Source organism: Myodes glareolus, chromosome 6 (genome assembly GCF_982192425.1).
Source record: "Myodes glareolus chromosome 6, mMyoGla1.1, whole genome shotgun sequence".
Taxonomy (NCBI): domain Eukaryota; kingdom Metazoa; phylum Chordata; class Mammalia; order Rodentia; family Cricetidae; genus Myodes; species Myodes glareolus.
Genome location: NC_142031.1, coordinates 18309372 through 18329036, shown reverse-complemented (window position 1 = coordinate 18329036; position 19665 = coordinate 18309372). Strand labels below are relative to the sequence as shown.

Genomic DNA, 19665 nt, shown 5'->3' with positions numbered 1-19665 from the left:
CTCTGCCTGGAACGAATGGCATCTTCCTTCACCATCCCCTTGGCTCCAAGCTTCCTGCCGGCATCTTGCCCACTGTTCTGAAATGGTCCTCACTGCTGAAGTGCCTCCGTGTGCAACCCTGTCCATGTACCTGTCTGGACAGCACCTGATGCTACTGAATGGATGGTCGGCGGTCACCAAAGGTGTCCTGGCCTACTGCAGCCTCTCCCTGCCACCAGTGGCTGACAGAAAGTCCCCATTTGCTCCCAGCTATGGCTGAAGACCAGGCCCAGAAGCCGCCACCCACCTGTTACACACGATGGCAATGACGACCACAGCGATGAGGAAGACTAAGCCAGCAGCAGAGGAGCCGACGATGAGGGGCAGCTTCTCCTTGATGCTGGTCTGGTATTCGGCTGCAGAGACAGTGCAATGGTTATTTCCGTCTGATCGGGGACCTGACCCTGCCTCCACCCTCCACCATGATGGTCTCTGAGGTCACCCCAAGACTCCTCTCTTGCTTCTAACCGAGCAACTGCCTCATAGTGAGCAGGAAATGAGACGTGAGAAGGAATAAGCCTATGACTGGCTTCAATCCTCACCTCCTCATCTATAAAATGGGCATAGGGAGCCCTGCACTCCCACGCTGACATGGTAATAAGCAAGAACGGCTGGGACCCAGCTCCCTGGGCAGGAATCCTGACCATGCCGGGCAAGCAGTCTACCAGCTGAGTAACGGGGAGACTGACAGTTCTCACCCTATAGGATTGTGGGTAAATCTATGACAATCCATGGCTCACAGTGAACACTCAACCAGCTTGGACTCCTATTACTGTTTGCCGATCACTCACAGAGATGTCCGTAACAGCCCTGTGATACGCTCCCTACAGTGGTCACTCACAGAGACGTCCCTAACAGCCCTGTGATGCACTCCCCTGTAGTGGTCACTCACAGAGACGTCCCTAACAGCCCTGTGATACGCTCCCTACAGTGGTTTCTCATGCTTGAGGAAACCAAGCCTATGGAGGTCAGAAAGGGCTTGAGGCTATCCAGGAAAGAAGAGGTCAAAGCCAGCATGTGCGCTCAGCTGCTGGCCCCAGGCTGGGATGTGACTGACAGTGCACAGATGCACTTGGCATCGGCTGGGCAGGTGCCAGCTACCCTAGCACTCTCCCCCAGCACTCTCCTCCATGGTATTATTAAGAAGAGGGGCTTGTCAAGGTCAGGGGGGTGAGGTCATTTTGGGCTCTCAGTGCCTGCACATGGCCTGGCATACAACAGGACCCTGGAACAGAATTGTGGAGTTAATAAAGAGGTCTTGGGACGATGCCCAGTGCCTGGCCAGTGACCTCATCTGACACGGAGGGGCCGCTGGTGAGGAAAGGGCAGAGGGCAGAGAAGGCAAGTGTTGGAAGACAGGTGAACAGACAGGGAAGGCTTTACAGCAGGACAGGAAGTTAGGGTCACCCAAGAGCCTCTGAAAGGTTTAGCCAGATGAGAGCCAATGCCCATGCTCCAAGGTTGGAAGCTAAGACGCGACACTGAAATCTAGCCATGAGAATGTATCCTAGAACTTGGTTGGCTGGTGACAGGCCCCTGGAAAGTATACTATTCTTAATATCTGTATCCTCAAACCAATTCTGAGCTAGGTCCCTGAGACTTATATATGTTTGATGTTCTTGATGATGATGGTAACATAGTTATCATCTCTTATGGATGAAAGGACACGGCCAGGAGAGATTAGGGGACTTGTTTTCAGCTACACAGTTAGGGCCAAGCCAGAAGTGGGATCCCATCTGTCTTGCTTCAGAAGTCCACCCCTTTATAATCTACTATTCCTCAAGATTATTAAAGCAGAAAAGGTACTCAGAAACCATATAATCCAAGATTGAGAAACAAACATAGCACATAGACCCATTCCTTTGTCCAGGGCAGACATTACTAATTTATCCCAGCACTTCTTTCTGTTGAGCTTAGATGGGGCTTTAGAATTCTCAGTCTCATTGCAACTTGCTGGAATTGGAGATGGGCACAATGTTTACTATCTCAACTAAGCACAGTGCTCTTTTGTTTGACAGATAAAAATCCAGAGCAGGGAAAGAAAAGGATTTGATTAGCATGGATTTGCAAAGTAGGTCTGACCTCTTAAGCATCCCAGAAGATGAACCGGTCTTGCTGATCTGTGGTAATAAAGCAGGGACCTTTGTGGGCCACAGAAGTGCAGGCTATAGAGCTATAGGGCTAGCCACACAGTTTGTGCTATGCACAGAGGTTCACATCTGGGAGGGAGGGAGGTGGCTGCTTTCTGGTCGGCACAGGCTTCCTAGCAATGGCGCCCCACATTTGTGCACTGGCTCACTGATTGGCGGGCTGGTGCTTGGTGCCCTCTACTCACCTTCTGTCATGGTTTGGAAGTACATCTTGCCGCTGTAGCGCCCATAGCCTGCAACGGTGCGTGCCCGCACCTGGAAGACATAGATGGCGCCGGCTTTGAGGCCCTGCACAGTGACCGTGTTGGTGGGGCTTTTTATGGCTGTGGCGTTGTACTCACTGAGCTCCTGCTGGGAAACAGAGAAGACGGTTAAAGAGAGCAGGAGCCAACCATCTTCTGCTGCTCCTTGGGGCAGGCCCTCTCGGGTGGTAGGTTTACCCAGTCATGCCTGTGCCGAATAACTCAAGAGTGTTTCCCATGGCGAGTGGAGAAAAATATATAGCTCAATAAAAACAATTAAAAACTAAAATAAATGAGTTAAGAAAGAATGCTTCTCATGGAAGCAGTCGTATGATCTTTCTGTTTTGGATCTGGACAGGTGACCTGCTTTGGCCATGTGAACACTCTAGTAGGCATGGAATGGGGCACAGTGTAGACTCTGCGTGTGCCTGATGGTCTGGCTTGGCTTCCATGATCCCACCATCTGTCAGAAGAGGGGCTTGAATCAGGTTCCAGAACCAGAGAATTGTAGCTGGTTCCAGAACAAAAGATGTGTGAAGACCCTGACCCAACTCTCAGCTGAAAGAGGGCCATTTAATTCACATATGCAAAGCTATGAGGAAGAAAAGTAGCCACCTCTTGTTGTATGCCATGGTGTCTGTGGGACTGCTTGTTTTGCAGCATTATTCCAGCAAGAGCTGACTAATACACATAGGCTGAGTGGCCACTGTGCACAAACTCTAAAGACTAGACTAAGTTCTTGAAAACTGCAGTGGGGAGACCCATTCATCACTTCTGCATCAGACTCTGCCCTGGGCCTTTTTGTTTGTTTATTTTGAGACAGGGCCTCACGAAGTCCAGGCTAGCTTTGAGCTTAATATGCAGTAGAGGATGGCTGACTTTGATCTTCCTACTTCAACCTCCCAAGTACTGGGTTTATGGGGGTGTACCACCACGCCTGGTTTTAGGTGGGTTCTTTGTATTTCAGGCAGGCACTACAGCAGCTGATCCACATCTCGTGCCTTGATGGGTTTTTCAGACGATCCCCTGCTTGGTCTTGGTACCCTAGGGGGAGGTAAGAACCGAGGCTTGGAGAGGGACAATGACATTCAAGTTCACATGTACTGGGTAGTGGCTGCTGTGGGGCTCAAAACCAGGCTTCACATGGAGCCATTTCTAGTGCCCAGGACTTTGAGTACATGAGATGCAACGTTCCCAGACCACCATTCTGACTTCCTGGGTGTTGCCCCAGGCAACCTGAGAACAGGACATAGATCCAGCTGAGCGGTGGGATTGCAGATGTGGCAGGGCTAGTCTCACGTGGTGCACACTTACTTACACATCTGCCAGCTGCTTGACACACCTTCCCCAAGCACCTTCCTTACACGGGGCCTTGGCTGGGTACTAGCGTCCCATAGGAGGCTGAGGGGTAAGCCCCAGCCTCAGAGCTCCAACTAGGACAGATGCATGGGGGTTCAGGCTCTCAAAGAAAAGTAGCTCTGGATCTTTATCTAAGACAAAGACACCCGGTCACACATGTGGATCATGCATGTGTCCCGTATAATAGTGCCCGTTTTTTGTTCTTGATTGTTTGTTTTAACACGGGTGCTGGGAACTGAACTCAGGTCCTCAAAGCTTGCATGGCAAGCACTTTACCAAATGAACAGTCTCTCCAGCCCCCGTGTTGTAACATAACTATACCCTATGCTCTATTTGGGGGGGGGGGCTACATTAAAATTTTCTTCATTCAAATTTAATCTTGGGTCCCATATTTTTATTTATTTCTGTGGATGGGGCCCAAAGCCTCAGACATGCTAGGAGAATGTTCTACCACCAAGACGCACACCCCCTACTGGGTTTTATCAAGTGACCCCCCCACTTCTTTGGACACTAGGCTCTTGACCAGGTTCCCCAGTCTCAAGTGTTCTTTCTTCCTCCATCCAGCTGCTCCCAGCTCATCATTCGAGGCTCAGCACAAATGCTAACTCTGATGGGGACCTTTTGGATGTCCCAGAAGGAAGTAGTGAGTGCAAAACCTCTTCTATTGTTCTAATGCATGTGCCTGTCTTCTCTGAGCATGTGGGTTTCCCGAAGGCAAGGGCCACACAGTTATCTCTAGATCCCCCTCTCAGTACAGAGCACGGCCAACCTAGGACGCAATTCCAAGACTGACCAGTAGGTGTCGCTGTGCAACATGATATCTGCTCCAGCACAAAGGTTGGAGTTCACATTCTGGGTGGGCACTACTTTAGGGACACTTGGGGTTTGAATTCCTAATGATACGAGGACAAGAGATGTAATCTTGGTGTCATAGGTTCCCCCAGGGGGCAGGCAGTAAGGAACCAGATTGCATCCCTAAAGCCAGGCAGAGGATGGAGATGGTATCAGATGCCTTTTTAAATACCAAGTTTCTCTTCTACTTAGTTACAGTGTCTCCTCAGGATGGACCCTTTGCTCCCCTGAGGCTTGGTGTGCCAATCCAGAAAAATGGAGCAATAAATACCAAGCCTCTAGAATAGATCAGGAAGCACATGGCTCATGGAGATGCCAGGCAGACTGTATTGGTCTAGCTTTGTCTCTGCAGTACCATTGGCTGGGTATTACCGGGTGATGGGAGAAATGCAGGGAAGCCTACCGGGGTCACTAGAACCAGGCCCCGGCCAGCCTGCCTGCTTGTTTGTTTCCTCCCTCCCTTTCTATCTCTCCCTCCTTTCCATTTGAGCCAGACTCACACAGCCCAGGCTGGGCTCACCGTGCATCTGAGAATGTGACCTTGAACTCCTGATCCCTCTGCCTCTACCTCCAGAGTGTTGGGATGGCAGGCCTGCGCCACTGTGGCTGCTTTTCGGCAGCCTTGGCCTTCTCATTGGTGAAGGAGGTAACAGCAGTGGGTTAGCCTGCACGTGACTGTGGAGATCCCACAGAGTATGGCTAGAGCTTTTAGCACACAGATATGGCCACTGTGCACAGTAACTCTACAGATGTCAGCTCTCAAGGCCACCGTCATCAGCGCTGCCGCTAGCGAGCATAGCCTTGCGGACGGTCACAAAATAGGTAAAGGAAGGCTGAGTTGAGGGATGCTCAGACGTCTCTGGACAGATCCTGCTCCATTTCACCAAACCCAGCTGGACAGTTCATCCCATGCTCCGTCCAAGGAGGATGCCTCTCTCAGCTACTGACTGGACCTCTCTGTTGATTGACATTGACACGGATGTCAGGGCCCCTGCATCGTCCAGTGACTCTGCTCCCAGCTGTGGAGAGTACGAACCCTTGGGCTCTGGGAAGCTGCTAAAGGAGGCCACCTCCCCAGGGACACTGGGTGGATGGAAATGCATGGTCTGCAGTGAGCCTGCTGCCCATTTCCCCAGCAGCCTCAGGCAGCCTCAGGAAGGCAGCAGGTCTCAGTGGATCAGGGGAAATGCCAAGCTAAAGAGACCTGAAAGTTACTGTCATTCCTAAAGGGCCTTTCTGGAGACAGAGAAGTGGGGAAGGTAGGGGTGGCCCTCTGGTGGGGGGAGGCCCAGTGTTTGTTCTACAAAGTTCTGGAGCCTTCCAGAAAGGAATAGATTGTGGGCACAGGGCAGATCCTAGATGCCACAGCTTGCCAGTTATGCATCCCACTATTGCAACCTGGCCACCCTTACCAGGTGATGCTAGAAGGCTGGACATCAGAGCAAAAGTTGATCTTGCTGCCCTGATACCACCCTGAGTTACTCCTGCCTCCCCTTGGGTCTTAAATGATCCTAGGCTGCACTCTCTGCTTCTACTGACCCTGGCACATGCTTCAGGGTATCCTAAGCCTCCTTGGCAAGTGCCATGCCCCTGGAAGCAGCACCATCCCCAGGGTCATCCTGTCATGTCCCTGGGGACCTGGACATTCAAATGTCTAAACCTGCCACCTCTCACCGACTCTGCTGCCAGCCTTCTCCCAACCCAAGCAGTCACTGTTTCTCACTTGGTGTCTCAAACATCGCTGAGTCCCCCCTCCCCCAGGCTATTCTATTCTCCACACAGTGGATGGATAGATCTTTAACACAACCGGAGTCAGATCCCAGCATTCCAGAACCTTCTATCACACCCTAAATCAAATCCAGACTCAGCAGGCCTGGAAGGCAGGACACGCCCCAGCCGGCCTCACTTTCCAAACGCTCCCCTGTGGCGCGCTCTCTCGAGCCGTGTTGTTCTTGTTGAGATCTGAGATCATTTCTCTGTTCTCCTAATGCAGCTGCTCGGCTCTGCCCCAGGGCCTTTGAGCCTGCTGCGCCCGCTGTCTGAATAACTGCCTTCATCACACATCCCTTTGTGAAATTCTCTCAGTTTTCAAACCTCAGCTCAAATGTCCAGGATACAGGCCTCCCTCACTCATGCCAAGACTGTGGGCTCCTCTTAGATACCTCTTACCCCCGAGGCTTTTGCTGGCCCTTCTGAGGCGGACACCGCACGTGACTATTAAGTGTCTCAGCCTTTGTTCTTTCTCAGACGGTGAAGTTCTCTGCAGCCAGAATCAGCTGGTGATGGTGGAAGTCAAATGGCCCAGTGGCTGTCCTTTGATGGCACATACACCCCAGGCTCTGAGCAGAGGGGCTAACAGAAGGGGACTGGGGCTTATCTACATGTCACCAGTCATCTCAGAAGTGATGAAAGAAAAAAACTGAGAGAAAACTGAGAGGCAGGAACACCAGGGAGACCAAGAAAGAGAGATCGAGGCTGAATCCTTTTCTCTGCCACTCAGCATGGAGTGTTGATAGGTCATCGTGTCTCTGTGCCTCAGTTTCTCCTTCCTTTAGGGCCCCAGAATAACTGTGGCAATGGTGTGGTGTGCCCTGCACACAGAGAGGACTATGAGAAGTGGGTAGGTGGCCACTTGGCTGCCGTGGAGCCATCTAGCCCCCAAGAAAGTAGAGCAGTGGTACCCCAGCTTACACCGCTGCCAGGCTCCCAGGCGTGCCTGTTGCGATAGGAAATGGGTCGCAGTCAGGACTGCACTGGGATTCCTCATTTCCGCTCTGATCTTTGGGGAAAAATACTTCCAGTTTCATTTAATCGCAAAGCTTCTTAATTAGTTTTCCCCCCTTTTTCTTTCTTTTCTTTTAAAAAAAAATCGTTGCTAAGTTGCCCTGCTGGAGGGAGCAGAGACACTGGCTCTGCAAGGCAAAGCTTCCTGGACCAGTTCCCCAGGCTGGCCGCCCCTTCAAAGTACTTCTGGACCCAGTGAGATGCAGGACTGCTTTCCTCAGTGGAGACACTCAGGCCCTTCCGTGACCCCTTCCCCAACATCCAACAAGCACCCGCGGAGCACCTACTGTGTGCTAGGCGTGGGATGCAGCAGAGCTAAAGTCTCACCCTCGCTGAGTTCACTAGGTGCTCAGTGCTATCAGTAGGGGGCAAAGAGAAGGTGAAATGTTGGCCCTGGTCTTGACAGGATGCGAAGGCTTCCCAGAGAAGGTCAAGACGTTGGTGCTGAGACACCAGAGGATGAACGGGGGCTGGTCAGGATGGCGAGGGGCAGGAAGTGACTGGCCCAAGCAGCCAGCCTGCCTCTGGTTCTTGTTTCATTCATAGATTCCATCCCTCACTCTCTGCTTCATCCACACAATGCTCTCATTCATCATTCACACCCTAGGGAGACCAGGGCCCCCGCTGCCAGCATGCAGGCTTTCCAGAGACTGTGGGAAGATGGTCGCCGAGGTAGTGATGGCAGTGTTTCTGTGGTACCCCAAAGATGTTGCTAGGCAGATAGGAGAGACCAGAAGGGGAAGGATGTGGCGGAGAGGTCAAAAGCTGGGGTGTAGGGGAGAGGTGGGAATCAGGGGTGTGCAGGTCTCTCTGGGGGAGACAGCTGGTTGCAGTGACTGGGCACAATGATGAAGATGGGTTCACACTTCACTCAACTCATCCATCTGTTTCTCGGCTTCTGGTTCAGGGCTCTGGGGAGAAGGTGGTGGCTAGAGAGAGGTGGTCCCTGACCTCCCAGACATGCAAAGAAGCCAGTGACTAGGAGCACTTGAACAAGAGGCCAGGTTAGTGTGTGACAGAAGACATCAGCTACCCCAGAAGCTGATGGGGTGCTAGGGCTAGGTGAGGTCTCAGAAAGTGGGTTCCAGTGGACTCAACTGTCACTGTCTCCAACTGTCTTCTCTGAGCCTTGATGGTACGACTCCCCAGCCATTTCTTGCTCCCTGTGGGCTCACAAAGGACTTCCTATCAGTTACTGATACCTTAGTCTGAACAGAAGTTTACGTCACCTGTATCTCCTTTCCCTGGGGTCCTTGTGGTCTCTCTGGGTATAAGTAAGAGAGGTTACCAGTCAAAGGAGCAGGTCATGGGGCCTCTGGTGTTTATCTGTATGGGAGGCCAACCGTTATGTCCACTCTTTCAGCCCTGTAGTGTGTGGACCTCACGCTCTCTGGTCCCATGTGGTACTGCCCTGATGTATTAGGCCACCCTGTAGGAGACAGAGCAGGGGAGCAGGGAGGCCAGGGATGTGCCTGGCGCTGGTTCCTGCCTCCTCTCTTTCTCCTCATGGTCCCCGTGGAGTGCCAGACTTCTCTCCGACCCATCCATGTGGAAATAGAAGCTCAGAGGAGAAAGGACACCTGCCTGAGGATTCGAATGGGTTCTGGCTGATTAGTCTTCCGTGCATGCGTGGCTTCCAGCCACAGGTCCCTGAAACAGCAGTGAGGTCTGTTCGAAAGGACTGGGGAGAGATCTCCCCAGCCAGTCAGCCCAAGGTGCCTCGGTGCAGACAGCGCCACAGCAGACCCAGAGTGGCTTAAAGGAAGTGTAGCTTTCCTCTCAGCCTTTAGGAAGAACCCTCTTGTCCGCTGTCGGCTCACTGTAGGCGCACCCTCAACTGTGTCTCCTATATAACAGTGACCGCCTATTCATCACTGATACCTTAGTTTGGACAGGAGTTCATCTTTCCCAGAGGCCCTTGTAGTCTCTAGGGGTACACCCCTACACAGGCGCCTTTAGTAGGTGAAGTCCAGTTATTATCACTAAGTACAGATTTTTGTTACTGTTTTTTTTTTTTTAAACAACAGTTTATCACAACCTCAGGTCTCTGAAGGTCAAGTCCAAAGAGGTCTTGATAGCAAAAGGATCGAGTGTGGTATGTCATTCAGAGTGTTTGCGGGTCCTCTGGACCAGAACAGTGAGACTCAGAGAGGTCAAGGCATCTGCCCAAGACTTCACAGCAGGGGCAGTAGAGGCAATGGAGAGCCAGGCAGCCTGATCCTGAGGCTGGCAGGAGCCAGGCCTCTAGGCTGAGATTGGGAGAGGAACTCTTGGGGAGTTGGGGCAGGTGGGGACACGGATACCTTCTCGTAATATTGTAGTTCGTAATCCAGGATCACACCGTTGGGCTGGTCTGGCTGGGACCACGACAGGGTGATGCTGTCCACGGTGCGGCTCACCTGATGCATGATGGACACGGCCGAGGGTGCTGTAAGAGAGGCCAGAGGTCAGGGGTCAAAATAGGCATGAGGGAGTGTGGCTTACCTGAGAAGGGCCTGGGTAGATAGGGAACTGTGAGACCAGTGAGAAGAGGGGGAGGGCAGAAAGCAGGGCAGTGGGGGTCAGGAACCAGAGAAAGGACTGATAGGGGGTGCTGAACTGTGGTAGGGGCTGGGGTTTCTCTCATGGCCAGTGACAGTGTGCCAGAGCTAGAGGCGGTACAGTAAACACACTGCCAATGTGTCATACATGTTGAACCAGTCAGGTGTTTGCCACAAGAACTTTACCCTCAACCAAGTCCATCAAATAGTCAATCTACAAACCCCAGCCCACCAGCAATCTGTGTTCTCAGCAAGGGGGCTAAGAGGGGGATGTGAAGTGGGCTGGAAGGATGTCGCAAATTATTTACTCCCGTTTCTTCGTTTTGTACATATGGAAACGAAGACCTCAAGAAAGCCAGGCGCTGAGCCCACGTCAATGCCATTTCTCTGATCTGTTCGTTCTTAACACTCTAGTTTGGTTCTTGCCTCTTCCACCAGGGCACCCTGCACCTGCTGTGTGTCACAGTGGCCCTGCGTAAGGGGGTACATAGTAGTGGGGACCAGGGTGGAAGATCTTCAGAGCCCTGCTCTTCCTTGAGGGGGCCCATCCACGCCTGGGTTCCAAAGTGCCTCTCTGGCCTGGGTTTGTGGTCCCCCGGGGGACTGAGGTCTCCTAGGGCATAGGAAATGCTTCCTAATCTCTTTCCTGGCCCTGTGATGGGCAGGTTTCCCATCCTGGCTAACAAAGAGATTCCTGACCACTGATGCTAACACTTCTCACAGGTCCTACCTTGCTTCCCAGGGCTTTGGCTGTACTGGGCATCAGCTCGGCTTAGTCATTTGGGAGCTCAGGAGCCTCTGACTTTGGAGATGACTTAGCTATTTCCATTCTGCCTTGTCTTCCCCAGACTGCCCTCTGGCCTCTGGCCATGCTGTCGGATTTGCAATCCGGCAGCTCCAGCAGAGAGCTCCAGCACGCTGCCTGTTTCCCCAGACCCCTCAGCCTGGAGGCCAGTGTGACTGAGTCTGCTCACTCCCCCACCACTCACTGACCTGTGGCCTGGACAGGGTCTCTCACCTCGAGGAACCTCAGCTTCCACACCCCTGTCGTATGCAGTAGGGTCACTGTAAATATGGAAGGGATGCGTGTGTGAAGGCTGAGCAGGTAAGAAGAACTCCTTCTGGGAATGCTAGGATCCTTCCAGAGTGAAGCCTCTCCACCCGGCCAGTCAGAGCCATACAGACTCATGGGAGAAAATGTGCTTCTTTCTGCCCGGTGAGTTCCCCTGCCCCTGTCCCCTAGGCCAGCACCACACGAGGTTCTGTAAAGAGGAACCAGAGAACCCAGACTGGAGCCAGGGCCCCCGGCTGCTGCTTCTGGAACCTCCGGTTTACTCCAACTGCAAGGCCGAGTGGTAGAATGGGTCCTGTTGCTTGCCCCTCTTTTTAGCTCGTGCCAGTGTAACGGGGAGTCCTGGATACGCCTCACACTGCCTACCCACCCCCGGATGTTGACCTTGCAAACCTGCGAACCCAGACTCCCAAGCCACTGCCAGGTGAAGCTGACTTTGCTAGGAGCTAGAGCTTGCTCAGAGAGGAGGAGTGGTCTGCCTAAGGTCACACAGCAGGAGGCAGGTCCCTAGCAGCTGAGCCCTGGTGGGGCATATGGTCCACTTTCCAGGTCACCTTTCACAGATGATGCCCAGGTCACACTCTCCACAGTCCCTTTAGCTGTAAGTCACAGAGTGGCCTCTCTAGAGGGGTGGGAACCATGTCGCTGAAGCACGTGGGCCCAGCCTTCGGAGTCTGGCCTTGTCCTGAAAGCCCTGGGGTGTGAATGCCTGTTCCTCTGCCCACTCCGCTCACTTTCTTGGGGGACCCTGTGAGCCCATGATGCCCACCCAGAGGAGGCCCTGGTTACTCATACCCACACGGTCACTTTTCATCAGCTAACTCAGTTAACATGCATGTCGTCTGTGAGTTGGGCATTATTATACCCACTCATCAGAGGAGGAAGTGAAGTCGGGGGTGGGGGGTAAAGAAACATGCCCAAAGAGACGTGTAGCAAGGAATGGACCCCAGATTCAAACCCAGGCAAACTCAAGGCCAATCGGCCTTCTCCCTCCAGTGAGACAGGCAGACGAGGGAAGCCTGCGAGGGCTTGTGAGGACACCTTATGCTCCAGACTGTAGACTCGAAGCCAATCTGCCCCCCTCCAGGCATGGCGGGTACCACAGGCTTGAGGGGGTCTGGGTCGCAGCAGGCTTGGGTTTCAGGCAGATCCTGGGCTCTGAGCCCCTAAGCCCCGTGACTCAGGCATGGAGAGGAGGCGGCATCTGCCGGGAAGATGATCAAGGCAGGCCTGGGGGCTGGCCTCTCTCTCGGAATCCAAGGATTAGAAGTGAGAAAAGGGACAGGCTGGAAGCTGTCCGGAGCCCCTCCTGCCGCCGCGCCCACCCTGGGTCAGGTTACCCTGGAAGTTGGACATCAGGGAATTCTGGTATTTTCAATTATCAGCCGGGCATGCCAGCAGGCTATGGGGTCAGTGGTGCCCTGTGACCCTTGCCAGGAGATGGAGCCCCAGGGGGCAGAACACAGAAGAGGCCTGTGGCCTGAGGGGATGGGGGAAGTCGGTCAGCCAGCTCTCCTGCAGCAGGTGGTCAGGGGGCCTGCTGGCCTCTAGCAAGACCTGGGAAGAGTAGGGAAAGACATCCCTGGCAGGGATTTAGGCCAGCTGAATTCTCTGTGAGTTATGTTTCTTCCCTAAGGCATGGTGGGGCTGATGAGGGATTTCTGAGGGCAGATGAGGAGGATCCTACAAGGTGGTCCCCACAGACTAAGTGGAGGGCCAGCTTTTAGTTCTAGATGCCAGCAGAGGTCATAGAAACAGGAGGCAGGAATGCTGACTGGTCACGTCACACCTCACTTCCTGTGACTCAGGATCTCAGAGCACTGAGGGTGAAGGAATCCATGACCAGGTGAGAAGAATCAGTAAGCTAAGGCACCACGGGGAGAGGTAAGCACACACTGGGCAGTCCGAGGCCCCACCTCAGACAGACCCAGGTAGGCTATAGTTCCTCCCAGAACCATCTGCTGCCCTCGTTCCCATGAATGGCCCCACAGATGCCCCACCTTGCCATGGAGGCCCTGCCTGGTACCTCCTCTTCCTCATCCCCCCTCTCTCAAGCACCATCCATTCTGTTCCTTCACGTTCTCAAATATACTGAGCTCCTTCTCATCTGGGTCTTGGCTCCTGCTTTTTTGCCTGGAAACCTCTTCCCTTCCGCCTTCCCGAGGTCAGTGGCCCTCATCTTCATTCAGGTCTCCACCCAGATGTCATCCGTTCAGAGACATCATGCCTGACTGTCTCTCTTCTCCGCCTGATATACATTCAATCCTTTGCCACCAGTGCCTGGAACAGCGTGTGGCTCAGAGTAGGTGCTTCAAGGGTATTTATTGGCAGGGTCAGCGAGGGAGGGAGGGAGGGAGGGAGGAAGGGAAGAAGGCAGGCTGACTGCAGGCAAGTTTTCACTCTGTCCACCCAGGCTCCTTTCCTTCGACACTTCCTGCTGCCTTCCCAATAGTCAATCTCTCTGACATGGGCAAAATTCAAGTTTTCAGCTAAGCGCACTGTGCCCAATTAAAAGACTACATTTCCTCAACCTCTCTCCTAGCCTGCGTGACCATGTGTGCTTGCCAGTAGATATAAGCTGAACTCTTACATAAAACCTGAAGGAAGTCACTTAACAAGGAAAGCAGTCTCCTCCTAACTCCCATTATCCTCGTGTCTGGGACATGTGTGTGACAGCTGGAGAGGCTGCAGCCAGTGTGGCCCATGAGGATAAGATGTGTTGAGGAGCCTGGGCTCCCGATGACTCCACATTTCCTATTTTCCAATATTTTTTTACACATCAGAGAAAGAACACCTCCATTCTGACCAAGCCACCATGGACTGGCTGTATCGATTGTCCCTCTAGAACTATACCCCTCTGTCGGTCACTTTTCAGGGTTCATTTCTCTGCTTCTGAGACTGGCTATGGGACTTCCTTTGGCCAGCGGGACATAGGCAAACATGACTTGAAAAGGCCCGTGTGTCTGTCTGGCTGCCGTCTCAGTTCCCTGTGTCTGCCAGGAGTTTGTACCCAGGATAACCTGCTAGGGCAGTGGTTCTCAACCTTCCTATCGCTGAGACCCTTCAATACAGTTCCTCATGCTGTGGTGACCCCCAACCATAAAATTACTTGTTGCTTCGTAACTTTAATTTTGCTACTGTTATGAATCATCATGTACCTATCTATGTTTTCCTATGGTCCGAGGTGCAGAGGGGTCACGACCCACAGGTTGAGGAATGCTGTGCTAGCGGCTTCGCATTGCACAGCAGCTGGAGCCACTGCAGACTAACGGACAGACAGCTCTCACCGCCACACAGGGAGCCGAACCCTCACGATACCCACAGGGCCCTGGAGCGGGTGGATGCAAACACAAGCAAGCCTCTACCAGGCCCGAGACTGCCATGGGCTGTCCGGAGACTTGCAAACTTGCTGCATGTGCTTCTCTTCTGTCGCCGGCTTTGTCATTCGGCCTGTCCCACATCCCTCCTGCACCATGCCGCGAGCCTGTGTCGTCATGGATGGCACCTTCAGTCAGCACTGCCTCCCACCTCCAAAGGATCAGAGCACAGGATGCGGTCTCCCTCGCCCTCTCTCTCCTCTCTCTCCTCTTTCCCCAGGCCCCTGCTCGGAGTTCTCTGATCCTCTCCGCCTCCCAGGGAGAGAAGAGGGTGAAGACAAGTTCTTATCAGTTCCAGAGCAGAAGGCATTGTGTGCCCAGACCCAGCAGGGCACCGGGATCAGAGGAGTACGGGACGTAAAGGGCTTTGGAGAGTTCAAAGTCTTTCGTCAAGGGAGCCACGTGGCATGGTGTCATGGACGCAGACCTGGGCAGGGTACCTGCTCTGCTAAGCACGCCCGTGGGATTCTGAGAAGCCAATTAGGAATCTCTCCTGAGCCTCAGTTTCCCTCTGTGTAGCAAGAGATATGCATGAGATGACCTGGGGCCCCTGTAATGTGGGGTATTTCAATATGAACCTCGTTACCTGCTGTGATGAGCAGGGCCATGACCCCAAAAGGTGTCTACACCCCCATCCTGGGGGATGTGGTCCCTTATGTGGCAAGGAGGCCCTTAAGCTGGGAGATTTCCCTGTATTACCTGCATTGAGTCCCAACTTAAAAGAGTGGGGTTTTCCCAGTGGGATGCTCAAGAATTTGGGAGGCTGAAAAAACTGGCACACTGTGGGTGAAGGAGAGCTATCAGGGGTTCTGGGCATGGACTTGAAGGGGTCTCAGTGGCACAGGGTGGCTCATAGCTGAAGGAAATCGAGACATGCCTAAAAGAATCAGAATTTTGCACACTCTCAATATACAAGGGACAGAAGCTGGGTCTGGTGGTCCAGGGGCTATAATTCTAGCTACTCAGGAAGCTGAGGGAGGACGATCTCAAATTCAAGGTCTATGTGGGGGGTACAGAATGAGTTTTAGATCATCCTGGGCAATTTAGGGAGACTCCACTTCAAAATAAAAAGGGGAAAGGTATATAGCCGAGCACCCACGTGTACTGAACAAGTGTGATGGGCTTTGTGCTGATGCAGGGGACCTCTGGGTTTTACCTGCCTGTGCCATGCAGCCTGGTGGCACCGGGGACAGTAGCTGAATCCCTCACCTTAGCCCTCTAAGGAAGGAGGTCCACGGGGAAAAGAGAGCAGACGTGAACTTATTGGCTAGCCCTCGTGACTGAGATGTTCCTCCCTCCACCTTCACGGCCACCCAGCTGTCTTGCTTCTCATTTGGATGTCCACATAAACATTACCTCTTCAAAAAGTTGTCTGCCTCGTCCTGTGGTCTCGCTGCCCTTGTGCGTTCTTGTGTGAAGGGGCAGGATGGCTGTGTGACAGAGGCCAAAGGCTCTGACAGCTGGGCCCAGACCTGGGTCTTTCATTCCTAGATGGTGGGCCTGGGCATGTGACTTGGCATTTTTTTTCTAGTGCAAGGCCTGAAAGCCCAGCCCAGTCTCCCTCCTGAGTCCCCGAGTGCCACTTGTGACTGGGCAGAAGGCACTCCACAGAGGCAGAGTGTGGGTGGAGGCGCGTGACGGCTTTATGAAGTCAGAAGACAGCTCTGGCCCCGGCGAGTGCCAGGGGACTGTGAGCGCAGCCCAGTGCTTGCCCAAACGAAAGGCTTTTTCCTTTTAAGGCAGTGAGCTAGATATTTATAAATTGAATTTTAGGGTCTGTCCAAAACCCACCACTGAATGCACTGGTCTGGACCTGAGGTCCCTGCCTTGTTTCTCTGCAGTCTCCATCATCGCCAGCCGCCCCCCAACCCAGCTCTTCATGTTGTCCTTCCCATCGATGCCCTTGCACAACCCCTCCCGACCGGTCCCCTGGCACAACTCCCCCTCTCATCCCCTTGCACACTTCCCCGAACCAGCTGAATGCTTCTGGACAGCTCGCTGTGGGGTATCCCCTCCTGGGTGCTGGAACAGTCTCTGTGAGGAAAAGCAGACCGTTGCACGTGGGCGGTAATGGTGAGGCAGACAGACAGACGCATAATGACCAGAGACATAAAACTAAATCTTAGCTGCAGGAATGCGAAACCCCAACGCTGGGCTGGGACGAGATGCCTGAGTCAAGACCGTCAGTGTGATGAGCTCAGGTCTGAAGGCAGGCCAGAGCCACACGTGCAAAGGCCCTGCAGCAGGAGGAACAGGGGGCCCTCTGTCCACTACCTCCTGCACTTCTCTCCCTACGGACACCTCCCTCTCTATCCATCCCATCTCTCCAGCCGGCAGAGCCCAGCTCGAATGCTTATTTAATGCAGGAAGTCTCTCGCCTGAGAAGGCAGTGGTCTGCACTGGTGGGCACTCCCGGGTCTCATCCCAGGAAGCTGTGACATGGGCTCTGTATATGGTCTACCTTGTACCCACAGTGGAAGTCCTTACAGGCAGAACCGTTAGTTCCAGGCTGGACTCAGAGGCCACTGGTCCCAGGTTTAAATCAAGAGCTGAGCCGCTTAGTGATAAGATCGTCTCCCAGCCTCTGTGTCTCAGCCTACTCACTGGTAATGTGGGAAGGCTGGATGTGGCTGCCCAGCTTCTGGCTTGGCCGTGAGATGAGGGGCTTTTCAGAGGGCTTGGAACGGACAGAAGTAGGAGAAGGAGTAAAGCCCAGGGACCTGGGCTCAGTTGGACTCAAGTTTCTCAGATCTGAGAGTAAGAAAGACTCAAGTCCCTCGATAAACATCAGATGCCACTCCTAGGCTCTCCCTCAGGAGGCCTGGATGCAGATCAGGAGCCTGAGTTCCGAAAAGCTCCTGTGTGGTACTGGCAGCGCACAGTTTGGTGGGGGAAACTGAGACCCAAGTGAGGAAGTGACTTCATGGGTGTCTCTGGTTCTCAGCCCAGGAACAGCAGGGCCCACTCTCTGCAGGCAGAACACACCTCCCACCCCCTCGATGCTGGCCTTGGCCGTGGACTTGCTGTTACTGCTGAGGGATACAGTGTGGTTCCTGCTACACACCCACCCTTCACCTGGAGAGGAATGAGCATGGGGATGGTGTTGAGTCATAGAAGAGACTGGAGAGAGAGCCTACACCATGGATGCCTGCTTAGCACAGTAGGCCCCGCAAGGGGAGCCAGTGAGGGAAAACACAAATGTTCCTCTAGTCTACTGAGCTTTTGTGTTTTTGTTACACAGCACTACTGCAGTAATAGCTGACCATTGCACTAGGACATAAGTAAGCAAATGTCAATGCTAGGATGGAAAGCCATGTCCTCCTTTAGTTTATGTGTGCCTTCATGTGAGCCCAGAAGTTAGCCTTGGGTCATTCATCAGGAATTGTCCACCTGGGTCTCTTACTAGTCGGGACTTGCTGTCCAGTGAACTCTGGGGATCCTCCTGTCTCTACCTCCCTGGGACTGGGGTTAGAAGCTTGGACCACCGCACTTAGTTTTTATGTAGGTTCTGGAGACTCAACTCGGGTCCTTATACCTACACAGTACTTTACCTCCTGAGTCATCTCCCTAGCCCCTCCTTCTGTTTTTCAATCCTGAGGGCTCCCCCAAGCCTCTCCTTCCATAAGCCTCACCCCTCCATGACCTCTCCTGCACTCCCTTCTCTGAGCATGCCCAGTTTTAGACAGGACAGACCCTTCTCAGCAGCCCAGGCACCAACCTTTGCAGCTAAGCACCAAAGCTCTTAGCAACAGCTCTCCCTCTATCTTGGGTACCCAGAAGGTGCTGGGGGAGTTCTCCAGAGCCCAGGAAGAGCTCTAGAAACTTCCTTTTTTACCTTCTCCCAGTGAAAAACATTGCTCCCTCCCCTTGCTGTAGCTTGGGCTCCAGCTGAGTTTTTTCAAGATGGAGAGCCTCACCACTGAGCCCCATGGGCTGTTATTGGTATCTTGGCCAACAGCTGTAGCTTCTGAGGTTCTGTAAGGTGTCTTACCCCTCTGGACTCCAAACTAAGGAAAGCTCAATGTTCTTATAGTAGTTTACTGCTCTAAACTACTGGATTTGGGGTACATTTGTTACTTAGCATTATCATCTCAGTAGCTGACTGATACAGCCCCTCACATCTTCAGTCAGTTACATCCCACAGTCCCATGAGAAGCCATACTTCTTCTCAGACACAAAAACAGACAGCAGAGCCACATTTATAGTCAAATATAGGCCCTTTCCATTCCCCAGGGCTGAACACACACATGCTCACAAAGGCACATGCAGATAAGCTACAGGGCGCCAGGCAGATACCCTAAAAACATAGTTATCAAAACACATGGACCAGTAGGGCTACATGTTCTGACACAGAACACAGACCCACAGTCACACTCTAGCACCAGAGTCCCTTAGCCCTGACCTCTCCAACTCTCATCAGGGTGCCTAGAGATTCAGTGGGTCCCCTTTCTTCCTTGAGGCCCCCTCCACTGCTGTCCTGGGTTCCCTCAGTTCTGCAAACTATGGCTGCAACAACCCACCTCCTCCAGGAAGCCTTCCTGGTCTTCCCTGAATATCTGCCTCCAAAATCTCCCAGAAAGGAGATTTTCCCAGATAGGGCAAGCTGAGGAGTAGCTTTTCTCTCCTCTGTAGGCTGTAGTTCTGTTGAGGGAAGAGCTCATTATTTGGCATTATACTCCATGGTACCACAATATACCAGGGACACACTGTCTACTCCATGGTACCATAATACATCAGGGACACACACTGTCTACCCCATGGTACCATAATACACCAGGGACACACACTGTCTACCCCATGGTATCATAATCACCTAGGTTATTCCACAGAGTCCACAGTGTGGAGTGTTCCTGAATGGGTCAGGGGCTGTTGCTAAGACTGTTGCTTGACACCCTTCTACCTGAAGGGACGCAGAGTGGACCATGGAAGTGTATCACAGAGCCACAAAGAGTATTGACAAAGAGGAGTTCTGGAGACTCACATCTAGGATCAAACTTGCGCTGGGGTTAGGCTGGACGGGGCTAAGTGTCCTAGGATCAAACTTGTGCTGGGGTTAGGCTGGACAGGGCTAAGTGTCTTAGGATCAAACTTGTGCTGGGGTTAGGCTGGACGGGGCTAAGTGTCCTAGGAAGCATAAGTGGACACTACTGGAGGTCCCTCCAGATCTGCCATGACCACTTAGCCCCGAGACTGCAGAGATGACATCTCACATTCAGGGGACCCAGGAGGCCACTCAACCAAGCCCAGCCA

The 19665-nt window shown here is 53.0% G+C and overlaps 1 protein-coding gene across 4 annotated transcripts in view; it reads right to left on the bottom strand.

The window, feature by feature from the left end:
* Positions 1–19665, bottom strand: part of Ephb2 (EPH receptor B2) — a 181561-nt gene that overhangs the window by 18344 nt on the left and 143552 nt on the right. For 2 of the 4 annotated variants that reach the window (XM_087907009.1, XM_087907010.1), the window contains exons 6-8: positions 9730–9854; positions 2375–2540; positions 287–395 (exon numbers count right to left, since the gene is read on the bottom strand). In XM_087907009.1, coding sequence (XP_087763135.1) covers positions 287–395; positions 2375–2540; positions 9730–9854 — 400 coding nt within the window. The remainder of the gene's footprint in view (positions 1–286; positions 396–2374; positions 2541–9729; positions 9855–19665) is intronic. The other 2 variants (XM_087907011.1, XM_087907012.1) reach the window with 1 other exon arrangement.